At 47.5% G+C, this 13,052-nt stretch overlaps 1 protein-coding gene across 1 annotated transcript; it reads left to right on the top strand.

Annotated features, from left to right (window-relative positions):
* The first annotated feature begins 1,097 nt into the window (after positions 1-1,097).
* On the top strand, positions 1,098-3,210 carry LOC125506705 (uncharacterized). The gene is made up of 4 exons (XM_048671451.2): positions 1,098-1,525; positions 1,709-2,424; positions 2,525-2,928; positions 3,018-3,210. Exons 2-3 carry the CDS (start codon positions 2,177-2,179, stop codon positions 2,922-2,924), a joined length of 648 nt encoding a protein of 215 aa, XP_048527408.2. The 5' UTR covers positions 1,098-1,525; positions 1,709-2,176; the 3' UTR covers positions 2,925-2,928; positions 3,018-3,210.
* Positions 3,211-13,052: the final 9,842 nt, after the last annotated feature.

The raw sequence follows: 13,052 nt of genomic DNA, 5'->3' as shown, positions 1-13,052 counted from the left end.
TCAACCCAGCTGTGCGCTTGGGTTCAGGTTCAGGTTTTCCCACAGTGCAGAAGATCAACAGCAGCACGACAGAGGAGCAATAGTAGCAGCACGTAGAGCTCCACCCAGCTGTGCACGGGCAACACGTAGAGCACGACGCACAGGTTCAATTTCAACCCAGCTGTGCATTGGCAGGGGAGAAGCAGCTGCGCGGGCGCGCGGGCAAGCGAGAAGGAGCAGCACGGCGACACGCCGGAGCTCGAGGAGGACTCACGGGAGATAGAGGAGGACGAGCTTGAGCTCCCTGTCCATCGAAATGTGGAGGCAGGTTCCGGCGACGCCCGTAGGGGATCGCAGCTGGAGGGATCGCGGCGGCGCACGCGCGGGATCTCAAGAGGGAGACGCGAGAGCTCGAGGAGGATGCACGGGAGCTCAAGGAGGACGAGCAGGAGCTCCTGGTCCACCAGATGGTGCCGGGAAGTTCTGGCGACGCCGCAGGTAATCGCGGCGGGAGGAGATCGCGGCGACACAGGATTGGGTGGCGGCGAAGTAGGTACTTGGCGACGGTGGCGACGACGCAGGTACGCGGCGACGGCAGCAGATCACTTCCTGGTGGGCGACGAATCGCGCAGCTGGGCGGCGCCGGCCCCTGGCGACACGCGCGGGACGGCGGAGGAAGAAGGCGATGGCAGAGGGACTTGTTTGAGATGGTTTTGAAACTATGAGGTCTTTTTTGCAAAATTACCAGTGAACTACGCGTGCGACATGTTTTTCGGGACGGAGGGAGTATATTGCTAGTATCAAGGTTCATTTTAGGAAAAAAAATATATAACGGCTGTTAGAGAAGAAGCACAAAACAGGCACGGGATGGACAGCAGCTAGGACGCGTACAGATTTCCTGAGCTAAAACACTTACGACCGTCGGATTTGTCTGCATCGGACGGCCAAGGGATCAAGCTGCCTGCTCCAGTTGGAGCCACTCTCGCGGATTGCTGACCTGGCAACTTATCGCCGTCGGATTTACCTGGATCGAACGGCCGTACCAGTTCCTCCCGCGGATGGCGGTGGCTTTCTCCGAGCCACGCTTCTATAAATTCCGCCTACCTCTCGCTCTTAGGGTGTGTTTGGTTGAGGTCACCAAGTAGAATGTAATGGGTTGATTCCGTTCCGGAATGTAATGGGTCGATTCCGTTTCGGAGGCCCGTTCCAGTGTTTGGTTCGTCCAAGAGAGAGGAACCCACCGATGGAACGGCATATTCCCCCTATATGCCGAACCGAGTGATTTCTCGAAATCGGGCGGACCACGCGGAACGGCTCGCTCGCTCGCATGTCTCCGTCTCTCGTCTCTCCCTCACATCTGGCAAGCACCGGGAGGCAGCGCCGGAAGGAGGCGAGCAGCGGCAAGCAGGAAAAGGCAGCGGTGGATCGATTCCAAGTCGTGCTCCTAGCCTCACCGCCGGCAGGCAGCAACAAGCGCCGGCGTCCCCTCCCCTTCTCGTCGGACCCGTCTAGGTCCAGCGACGGCGGCGGCCATCTATGGTAGCCTGTAGGTCCTCTCTCTCCTCCGCCGTCGGACCCCGCGCCATGGAGCTGCTGCTTTCTCTTGCGTGCGTCGTGCTCGTGGCCGGCCCTTGCTGCTCGTGGCCTGCACTTGCTGCTGCTACTGTGCCGTGCTGCTATACTGTTGTTGCTTGCTGTGCTCCCTCTGAATTTCATATTTTGTGTGCAGAATGCAGATGACAGAAAACGTGATGAAGTTTTGAGGCAAAGTGTTGCTGATGGCTGGTTAGTACTACAAGATCATCCGCTCTACACTGATACTAGCTGCTTGGATCTGGACACTTGTTTTGGGCATATAACCATCATTTATAGAATTCAAAGAATTGTTCTATTGATTATTTTTGTGCCACTATATATGTGTCTTGTTCGTGTTTGATGCCAAAGTTCAATATATTGTACATAATCACAAAAACACAAGTGGAGAGATGAATAAGTCCATTCCATTCCATTTATGAAACCAAACACCAAAATGTAACCATTCCATTCCTTTAAATTGCCCCTACCGAACACAAAAACGGAACCGACCCATTCTAGTGGAATGGAACCATGCCATTCCATTCCACTTCGTTTCTGAACCAAACACACCTTTAGATGCCTCACTTCCACAACCGACCCGGATTGCTAGTTCCTTCCGCGGATGGCGGTGGCTTTCTCCGAGCCACGCTTCTATAAATTCCGCCTCACTTCCACAACCGACCCGGGTGAGGGACAAGTCGAGAAGAAAAAAGATGGGGCGGGTGAGGGCGAGGAGGTGCCGCCGCTGCCTTTGGTGGCCCAGGCTCCTGCGACCACCGGTCAGCTCTTCGTGTGCCCTTGGCCTGGTTGCCACGAGATCACGGAGAACGCCTCGGATGCCTACATCCGCACTCACCGGAAGGCCCACCGGTGAGCCGCATTCCGTTTGCCTTGATTTTTTCGGTCGATATGCATCTCAGCGCGGTTCTGATTCCTGGCCCTTTCTTCTCTACCTTCGTTTGTGCTGCAGTGAAGCGGATACCGCAGAGAAGAATAAGCTGAAACAGAGGGCGGAGGACCGCGCCAAGGGCGAGCAGGCCCGCCGCAGGCGCGAGGCCAGGGCCCAGGCGAAGGTGAAGGACAAGGACCTTAACCCCGGCAAGCGCGGCAAGGGCGGCAAAGGCGGCCGCAACGCGAAGGTCAAGGCCAACGGCGCCGGAGGCCGCAACGGCGGAAACGGCGGGGCCGGTGGCCGCGGCGGCGGCGGGAACGGCGGGGCCGGGCGCGGCGGCGGCGGGAACGGCGGGGCCGGGCGCGGCGGCGGCGGGAACTTCAACCAGTGGGCGGGGCGTGGCGGTGGCCGCGGCGGGAACGGCGGGGCCGGGCGCGGCGGCAACTTCCACGGCCGCGGGCGCGGCGGGCGAAACTGAACAGGTACTGAACCGAGTCCGTTGTGTTTTTGTCTCACCCGTTGTGTTTGATCCTCCTCTGGTTGATTGATTTCTCCTCGTCTCACTTCGCAGGGTGCGGGAGGCTGCTCCTTTGTTAGAATTGATCGTGTCTGGGTCTTTGTTAGTAGTGTTTTCACAGTCGTGGTCAATCGCAGCAGTCGAATGTAAGGTGTTGGGTCGGGTCTTTGTTACTAGTGTTTTTCCCGTCCTGGATTGCCATTTGCCTGGAAGTGCTGGCCTCGTCACAGTTAATAGAATTGCAGAAGTCATCTATCGTATCCCTGCTGTTCCTTTCATTTTGTTATGTCTGTTCCATTGTATCTCTGCTGTTCCTCAGTATGCTTTTGCATCGTCTATGCCGTTTGCATGCTGTAGTCGATGTGACCGAAATCAGTCTGTTGGTGATATGTTTGTCTGCTTGACTGTATCTCGTCCGCTCAACTGTAGCCAGTATGACTTGAATGATCTTCTCATTGCTTTGTTCCAACTGTTTACTGAACTTTTGTTCTTGCTTGTGCTAATTTTGTTCCCGCATGATCCAGTTACTACTGTTTAGATGGCTCCGTTAAATCATCCTATGCATGCATATAAGGAATTCTGTCTAGTTGGTAGGATTATGTCGTTCTTGTTCTGTTTGAAACGTGTGTGTGTTTGATGTTTGATCAGGCACAGGCATGGATGTTCCAAACTCACTGAAATGATCATTTCGTTCATGTTCTGTAGTACTAAACTGAGTTTGCATAGGATCATGTGATGGTCTTGATCTGCATGACCTTTGTGTGCCTCAGTTTGCATATTCTATGTTTTGCACCATGGACCATGCAGTGCAAATGTCATACATGATCAAGCTAACTGAAATTCTTTGAAATTCCCCTTTCGGTTTTGACTCGAGTCATGAGTCATAATTTTGTTTCTGCTATGTCAAGATGTAAACTGGATGTCATGATTTGATCTGCTGTTTCTTTATATACTTCAGTTTGTTATTGTCACTGCTGTGTTACCTGTGTACATGATTGATCAACTTCATATGCTTGTTTTGACTCATAAACTTTACCTCACTTAGATTCCATTGTATGATAGAAGTATCTTGCTGCTCGGCTATGTTTATGTATTTCATCAATGATTCCTGGTAGTTTCTGTCAACTTAGTTTCTGCTAGTTCCTGCTAGCTTCAGTATTTCATCAGTGGTAGTTTGTTTCCTAGAGTTGTGTCTGATTAATCAGTTTTCGAGAGTTTGTTGCCGGGCTAAGTTTCAGCATACTAGCTAGTTTCCTTGAAAATGCAAATGCAACTGGTTTCAACTTACTTGCTGATCAAGCTGTTTTCTAGAGTTGTGTCTGACCATTGTGTGCATAACTGATCAACTGCATGTTTTGTTTCTGCACAGTGGATCATGCAGGAGGAATGTTCGGTTTCTACTCGTGAACTGACCACTGTTAAATTCCAGCTTATGACTCAAATGTTGGTAGCTGGGGTAAGTTTCAGGATTTTATCAGTAGTTCCTCTTGGTTTTCTTCAAGTTACTATTTAGTTTGTTTCCTAGATTTGTGTCTCATCAAGCAGTTTTCGGGATATTGTTCCTGGGGTTAGTTACTTTCTGTTGGTTGCGGAGCTAAGTTTCAGCATGTCTTGGCACTGGCACCGTGGCATGGATGCCACAGACACACTGCCGTGATTATTTTGTTCTTGTCATGTTAAGATGCATTACTCCCTCAAATCCAAATTAATTGGCGTTGCCTATCCAAATTAATTGACGCTGCCTTAGTACTTGGATGGGAGCGAGTACCATTTTAGCCTACGAAACGCATGACCTTTGTGTACCTCAGTTTGTTCTGGTCATCCTTAACATCTGCATATTATGTGTTTCCCACCATGGGTCATTCAGCGCAAATGCCATACATGGTCAAGCTAACTGAAATTCTTTGATATTTCCCTTTGGATGTCATGATTTGATCTTGCTGTTTGTGTGCTTCAGTTTGGTATATGGTCACCGCTGCATACATGATCGATCAACTTCATATGCTTGTTTTGACTCATGAACTTTACCTCACTTTACATTCCATTGCAGAGTATGACAGAAATATCATTTGCTGCTCGGCTATGTTTCAGTATTTCATCAATGGTTCTTGCTAGTTTCTGTCAAGTTCCTGCTAGGTGCTAGCTTCAGTATTTCATCAGTGGTAGTTTGTTTCCTAGAGTTGTGTCTGATTATTCAGTTTTTGAGAGTTGGTTGCTGGGCTAAGTTTCAGCATACTAGGTAGTTTCCTTGAAAATGCAAATGCAATAGTTTCAACTTACTTGCTGATCAAGCTGTTTTCTAGAGTTGTGCAAATACAACTTGCAGTTTCTGTAATAGTCTGCACCGATAAAGGTCTCATGATGATTTTTAGCCAGTAATCTCACTCGCTTTCATGTGTTTTTTGAGACAAGGAAAGAAACTCCATAGGAAAATGTTCAGATTACATGCATGTATTCTAGAGATTTCTGCTTACACTGAATGCATGTGTTTGTCTTGCTTGTGCTAATTTCGTTCCTGCATGCGTCAGCTAGTGTTTAAGATGTCTCCGTTTATTTCCAACTTTTATTCCGAATCTTGCCGTGTCGGTGCATGCATGGGAATGCGGTTCAGTCGCTACTCTGTACCAAAATATAAGACGTTTTTGTAGTTTAAGTTGAACTACAAAAAATGTCTTGTATTTTGGTATAAATGAGTAAGATTCTGTTTGAAGTTTGAACGGCAATGTGTGTTTGATAAGGCATAGGCACGGATGCCCGAAACTTGCTGCAACGATAGTTTTGTTTTGTCCTGTTAAGATCTAGTACTACACCGAGTTGCTGCAACGATAGTTTTGTTTTGTCCTGTTAAGATCTAGTACTACACCGAGTTTGCAGATAATCCTGTTGTTTGTAAAGAATTTTAAGAAATTCTTTTTGAATAATCTATGATGATCCTTTGCCAGATGATCGACAGCGCAGATGATCTTGTGATGGTTTGACATGCAGGATCTTTGTGCACTTCAGTTTGTTCTCATAATCATTGCCATCTGCATATTTCTGTGTTTTGCTTGCACCATGGATTATGCAGCGCAAATGTCACACAGACACAGAGGATCAAGCTAATTGAAAATATTTGATATTCCCCTGTTGGTTTTGTCTCCTGAACTTACGGTGATCATCTTGCTTGTGCTGTTAAGATGTAGACTGGATGATCATGTGATGATTTGATCTGCACTTTTCTTTGTGTACTTCAGTTTGTTACGAGCACCACTGTGTACAGGATTTGTCAACTATCTTTGTGTATGATTAAGCAGATTCCTAGAGTTTGTTGCTGGTCTAAGTTTCAACATTTTATTAGTGGTTCCTGCTAGTTTCATCCAGGGACTAGGTACTTTTGTTTCCTAGAGTTGTGTCGAATTAAGCAGTTTTCCTAGAGTTGCGCAAATGCAACTTAAGGTTAGTCAGGTTGTGTAGAATTCTGCCCAGATAAACTTTTCATCATGCATGGTCTTTATTTATTCTGCAACCTCGCTCTCTCACATGTACTCGTATGTGTTTTTGGAGACAAGGAGCCGATGTGCAGAGAAACATGTTTGCATTTTGCTAATATATCATGTTTTGCATTTTGCTTCTATATCATGTTTAGTTCAACAACAGGAATCTGCCCCTCTTCTCCTAGTTTCCCAACATCACAGGGTTACCGTGATAGCACTATCTAGGAGATCTATCCCTCCAATTGACAATACACTACATTACTACTAGATACATCCATTTCTGCGACGAGTAATTCAGAACAGAGAGAGTATATCCACACGTACTCATCAGTCAGTCCTCAACTCATTAGTTGATCCCCTGTAGCCCAGTTGATCCCCTGTAGCCCTGCTGATCAATCATCAGTCCTCACCTCGTAGCTGGAGGAGGTCCTCGATGATCGAGGCATACAGACAGCGATGAACCAGCTCGCCCGAAATCCAACGCTTCTGCTAGCAGCTGCGAATCTGTTTCAAACGCCACCCGCAACATTCCCAAATCAGCTAACTGTAATAGAAATAGATTCCTTGTGTCCAGCCGCAGCATAAAGAAAAAAGTCCATTTACTATCCTGAATAAAGTGGGTAGTTCACTTTACCCCCCGATCTATTTTTCGGCTTCTTTTACCCCCCAAACAAACCATAACCGGACAAAACACCCCCAGGTTGGTTTGTCTCCACCCGCTGCTGATGTGGCACTAGTCAACGGCGGTTTTGATCTGGGTGGGCCCCCTACTCAGGTCTCTCTCTCTCTCTCTCCGGGCCCGATCCGTCGCCGCCCGAACGAGCTCGCCCTGGTCGCCGCACCCCGCTCGGCCTCGCATCGCCCTCGGTGTTGGCTCTGCCGTCGTCCGCCCCGTCACAGCTCCGGCCACGCGCCTGTGCCACCCAGCCTCCTCCCCGAGCTTGCGCCGTCGTCCCCGTCCGCCCCCGCGCGTTACTCGCGCCGTCGTCCCCGGCCACCGGCCGGCTCCGACCACCCCCGCTCTGCCCTCACGCGCGCCGCCCCGTCTCCTCCGCGAGCTTGCGCCATCGTCCCCGTCCTTCCCCGCGCGTTGCTCGCGCCGTCATCTCCGGCCGCCCACCGCTCTGCAGTTGGCTGCGCCCGTGTCGCCGCGCCTGGCCGCGCCTGGCCTCCCCCGCTCAGCGCGCTGGCTCTGCCCGCCCCGCCGCCGGCCCAGCCCCTTGCCGACTCCACGCGCACCGGCCCCCGCCGCTATGGCCGGCTGCTATTGCAGTAGGGCCCCGCCCCTTTTTCTTCTAGGGTTTTTATCAGTTTTGCCATTAGAAATTTCAACTGCTCAAAAATGCCATCGCTTCATTAGACACATGCTCAAAAATGCCACTAAACACCATTATTGTGATCTCAAATCTCTTTTGCCATGTTATAATGACATAAATACCTATGAACCAACATGCCAGCTCTCCCTCTATCTCACTACAATAAAGTATGGGGCCCACTTGATCCCAACAGCGTTCTTATTTTCCTATAAAATTATTCGCTTGGTTACTCTTGACAAGTGGGCACATATCATTGTGAGATAGAGAGAACTGACATGTGGGTCTAGGCTTATTTTTGTCATAGAACATGGTCAACGGGTTTGACGTAAAAATAACAATGTCTAATGGCATTTTTGAGCAAACATCTAACAGAACGCTGGCATTTTTGAGATATCTAATGATATTTTTGAGCAAGCATCTCATGAATTGATGGCATTTTTGAGCAGTTGTAACTTCTAATGGCAAAACTGAGTAGTGGGACACAACTACTGGCATAAATGATAAAAACCCTTTCTTCTATTTCTTTGATTTTAAAAAAAAACTACGAGTGGGACCCACCTGCAGGTCAAATACCACCTTTGACCTTGTCCACGTCACCATCCGGTCTGGGTAAACCACTTAGGGTGTTTTTTTGTCCGGTATGAGATTGTTTAGGGGGTAAAGAAACCGAAAAATAGATCAGGGACTAATGTGAATCACCTACTTTATTCAGGGTAGTAAAATGGACTTTTTTCCAGCATAAAGCACCGAGCCATGGCTATCTCTAGCAAGTAGCAACCACACCCGACCCCAGCCCCGCATCCGCATGGATAATGCCAGGAGTGAAAGCCCCATCGACATTGATTTTTACCAAATCATCAGGTGGCGCCGTCCACTGAATATTTCTTTTCTTTTCCTTATTCCTGAATATTTCATCAGCATATTCAAGTGTGTAAGTTTTTGTACGCCGTACCAGCTCAGCCGTCGAGACAGGGAGTTCACCTTCCCAGATTTTATTCCGGTTCTGCCAACAGTGCCACCAGAGTGTGAAATTCTCTGCTCATACGTAATGGCCCAGAGGACGTCTACAACTTCATGTGCTGAACCAACTTCCTCTAGTCTCGTACGTACACCCTCAAGCTGGAGCATTCTCCATACCTCCTTGATTGCTTTACACTTGACAAAAAGATGAGCACCATCTTTACACAGAAAAAAGCACAGTTTATCGGCGCCGTCCAGTTTGACGCCTCGTAGAGCTGCTGTCTACAGAAAACAAAAATCCCTTTCTAACTGCTCTACGAAATATATTATCCAAACTAGAAGTAAAAAACTGACATGACTCATTTTAAAAAACATATTTCACTCATTTAAAATAATCGCTTATTTCAAAATTTCCATCTTGCTCATTGCAAACACTGCTTTTACTCATTTAAAAAACATATTTCACTCATTAAAAATAATCGCTTATTTCAAAATTTCGATCTTGCTCATTGCAAACACTGCTTTTACTCATGTAAAAAAACTATTTTTGCTTAATTCAGAAAAACAATTTCACTAATTTAAAGAAAATGATTTCACTTACTAATTTTATTTCACCCATTACAAATTCATTCCAAAACTGATTTAATCATTCAAAAAACTCTAATTAGTGAAATTGATTTAGTGAAAAGTGTAGCAAAATATTGAATTTTAATGTGTTTACAATCTATCCAAGAATGATCTTGTTCTAAAGGTCTTGATGCGATGAGTTCAAATATATAAAAAATTCCAAAAAAGGTGATTCAGTTTTAAACATACGTACCATCTAAATTATGAAAAGGAAACTAAAGCGATGGATTTTGAGAGGAAGGGAGGACAGGTATTGTCATACATGCATGCATGTGGGTAGAGAGAGGAGAGAGAGAGAGAGAGAGAGAGAGAGAGAGAGAGAGAGAGAGAGAGAGAGAGAGAGAGAGAGAGAGAGAGAGAGAGAGACGCATATGCATGGCGCAAAGTGGATTGCAGACTGATATGATGAGTACGAATGCACCGTACTATATTAATGCGAACGACATAGTCTATATGTATAAGGTGAAGCATAGTTTGCATGCGCTCGAATCTCCAGCATAACCAACGACGAATGCATGCACCCGAACTCCCGTGCATGGGAGAAAGTCTTTTCTCACTCAGCCGGTAGCTCACAGTTCACTCTGTAGCCATCGTCACCCCTTCTCTCTCATCCACCCAGCCCCAAAACCCCCTGCTACAAGAATACTGTCTAGCGAAGACCTCGCTTGGATCATCCTGGGCGGCCTTGCAGTCAAGGCAAGGCTCGGCTATGCGATCGACTGTGCGATCCGCTACATCCGATGCCGTGAGGCCAAGAAGCGCGCGGTAGACGTCGAGATGGGAGTCTGCGGGGAGATGCTATCACGGGCGGCCATTGTTGCGGCCATGCGTCGGGCTGGCGTCGGCAAGACCAAGCCGAAGCAACGAGTATCCCGGCGCCGATGCCTGTGGATCCGGAGAGTGCACCGCCGCCGCCTTCTTCGCTGACGTCCTCCACGGGTGCGCCGGAGGCACATATGCTTACCCGGCATCCTCCACGGGTGTGCCGGAGCCACCTGCTTCGCTGGTGTCCTTCACCGGTGACGAGATCATGGAGGTTGCCCGCTCTAGCACTCGTTGAAACCCAAAATATTTGCCACCCCCTAAATACTGATGATTTACGTTTCGTCCCCTAGTGATTTTCAGCTAGCTCCGCCACTGTGTGACGTAGCGAGTGGTCATAATAAGGCCGGGCAGGGATGCAAGAAGGAGTGCCTGATTTTCCCTATTGATTCATCAATCAATTATTTGTCAGCTTGTTCCAGGATTCACCCTCTCAACTATTCCAGCCACATCACAAATATGTCACTGCCAATCTCAGTGACCTGATGTCATGTACTTTGACCGGACTCGAGAACAACGGATTTTATCGCCGGTAAAGGCTAAAAAAAGATCCCGCATATCTCCATCTCGCTCAATAAAAGGAGCCGTCCGCTGCACAAAATGTACAACACAGGTCAAACACTGCACAGTACACACACATTCGTGAGAGCCGAGAGGAGGCTAGCTATCGGACGCGGAGTTTCTACATTCAGGAGCAAATGCTCTTTGTATGAACAGTAAAAACAAATAAATTCGAAAATAATACAAAAAATTCTGAATTTCTTTTGTGGCATACTTTCACAAATGTTTGTTATGCATGAAATTTTTTATCGCAAAATTAGATTGGTGGAAGGCGAAAAAAAAATCGATGCTCTGAAAATGCTACTTACAAAAGCATTTTGGAGCTTTTATTTTGTTTTTTTTTGCACGTCTTCCACCAATGTGATTTCACGATGAAAATTTTCTTACACAAGAAACATTTGTGAAAGTATGTCGTAAAATAATTTCAGAATTTTTTCTATTTTCTATTTTACTGTTCGCTAGCTATCCTTTTACTGCATGTCAAGTGTGTGTTCTGAGCTTCACTCACATTTTTGTGTGCCTGCGAGGAAATTATGCACCCCATTGCATTGCTAAAGATGGTATGCACTCTCCGTGGTTTCCCCTGCCATGAGACGAGATCATCACATCACATGCTAGCTCCTGCTCCTATTTGTGCACGGCTCTGGCTTGACACGTCGATCGTAGTGGGCGCCCACGTGGCATCGCTTTGCTCGGTGCCTCAGCATGCTCTTAAACAGCTTTACGCGATGATAAAGGCGATTCATAGCCTGTTCCATACACACTCCTGCAACTATCATCGCTCGCATAGCCCATCGGAGTACCGGAGTAGGGAAGCATCTCAATCGATCGACGAGCGGAGCGGCGGTGAGTCTCCCCCCCCCAACACATTCCCGTCGTCCAGCTATTCTGTATGCTTTATATATGTTCTTCTTTCTTCTGCTTCTATGTGCCTTCCAGCCGGTTGAACCAACACAACTCACGATGTGCTGCCTGCTCTGCTTTGTTGTTGCTGTTGCTGCTATTCTCGTCCGTGGCGAACCCAAATTTCATGGCGGAGCAGTGTGCCATCTACGATGTCATTTACACAGGCTGTCACTCGGCAGGAAGCGGCAACCACGGAGGCGCAACTATAGGAGATCGCGGAGGAGAACATAGTTAGCTGCGCCTCCTATGCGCCACCGCCGAACCATCAGTCGGCCCGGTGGGACGACGACAGACAAGGCGCCACCATTTTCCTCGTGGACCTCATGTCCACCGACGACGGACAAGACGTAGACTTGCCATTTATTGTTATTGTACCATTTCTCATTTTAAAATTTTGTTCCGCAAGATAGTTCTTGCTCATAGAGATGCTTTGCATGGATTGTTTAAAAAACAGAGAAACGTGTCAAGTTTGTGCTTTGAAAATTGGATATTATGCTCAGTTCTATCTTTAGTGCTGACAAAATGGAGGGGACCATGATTCCTCTTCCTGTGTACCTTCATGTGAAGGAGAAATTAGAACATTGTGTTATTTGAACCTTCATATGAAGGCTAAATTACAACATTGTGATATATCAACTAAAATTGTGCACTGCTTTATTGATGGAACTGCTAAAGCATGATTGTTGACTCATTTGCCTACATTGTTGCCCGTAGCAACGCACGGACATTCTACTAGTGAGATTTAGTTTTGAAGATCTCATCGCGATGGATTTAATGGTGAAAACGGATCTTCAATCAAAATTTTCATTAAAGAGATAAAACAGTTTAAAAACTAGAAATAAAAAAAATTCCCACAAGCATGCATGCGGTGACGTGGCGTAGTCTGTGTGTTATAGGGCGTGTGGCGGGTCTCGCTCCCACCACACGTGTGGAAGTTATCAGCGTCCGAAAAGAAATGTCCAGCGGAGCCCAAATGTTTAGATTTGATCATGGCAAATCGATTGTTTTTATGGTATTTCTTTTAAGTTGTTGATTGTTTTTTGACATAGTTACCCGCTTACTTTAAATGATTTTTCGTTGCAATTTTAGTGATTTGAGGATAACAAGTTTAGTTGACAAGCATGACAACTCCATGTTCAATGTATTTTTTGCCGTGTGTGTCAACCATACCTGGCCATAGGCAAGCCGGACCGGTCTCGCCCGTGGGCCAGGCCTGGGCCTAGAAATTGAGCCCGAAGGCCAGGTCAGGTCGGGCTGGGCCTGGGCCCGTCATATTTGTGATTTACTGAAGAGGCCCGGCGAACTTTTACGTTGATGGGCCGGACTTGGGCCTAGATTTTATGCCCGATGGCCGGGTCGGGCCATGTCGGGTCCAGGCCTAGGTTTTCTTCGTCAGGCTTTGTCCGACCTGGCCCGAGGAATGG

The sequence above is a fragment of the Triticum urartu genome, chromosome 5A (assembly GCF_056163025.1).
Source record: "Triticum urartu cultivar PI428250 chromosome 5A, HENAU_Tu73, whole genome shotgun sequence".
NCBI lineage: Eukaryota > Viridiplantae > Streptophyta > Magnoliopsida > Poales > Poaceae > Triticum > Triticum urartu.
Note: the sequence above shows the minus strand (reverse complement) of the source record. Positions and strands in the feature narration are given on the sequence as shown.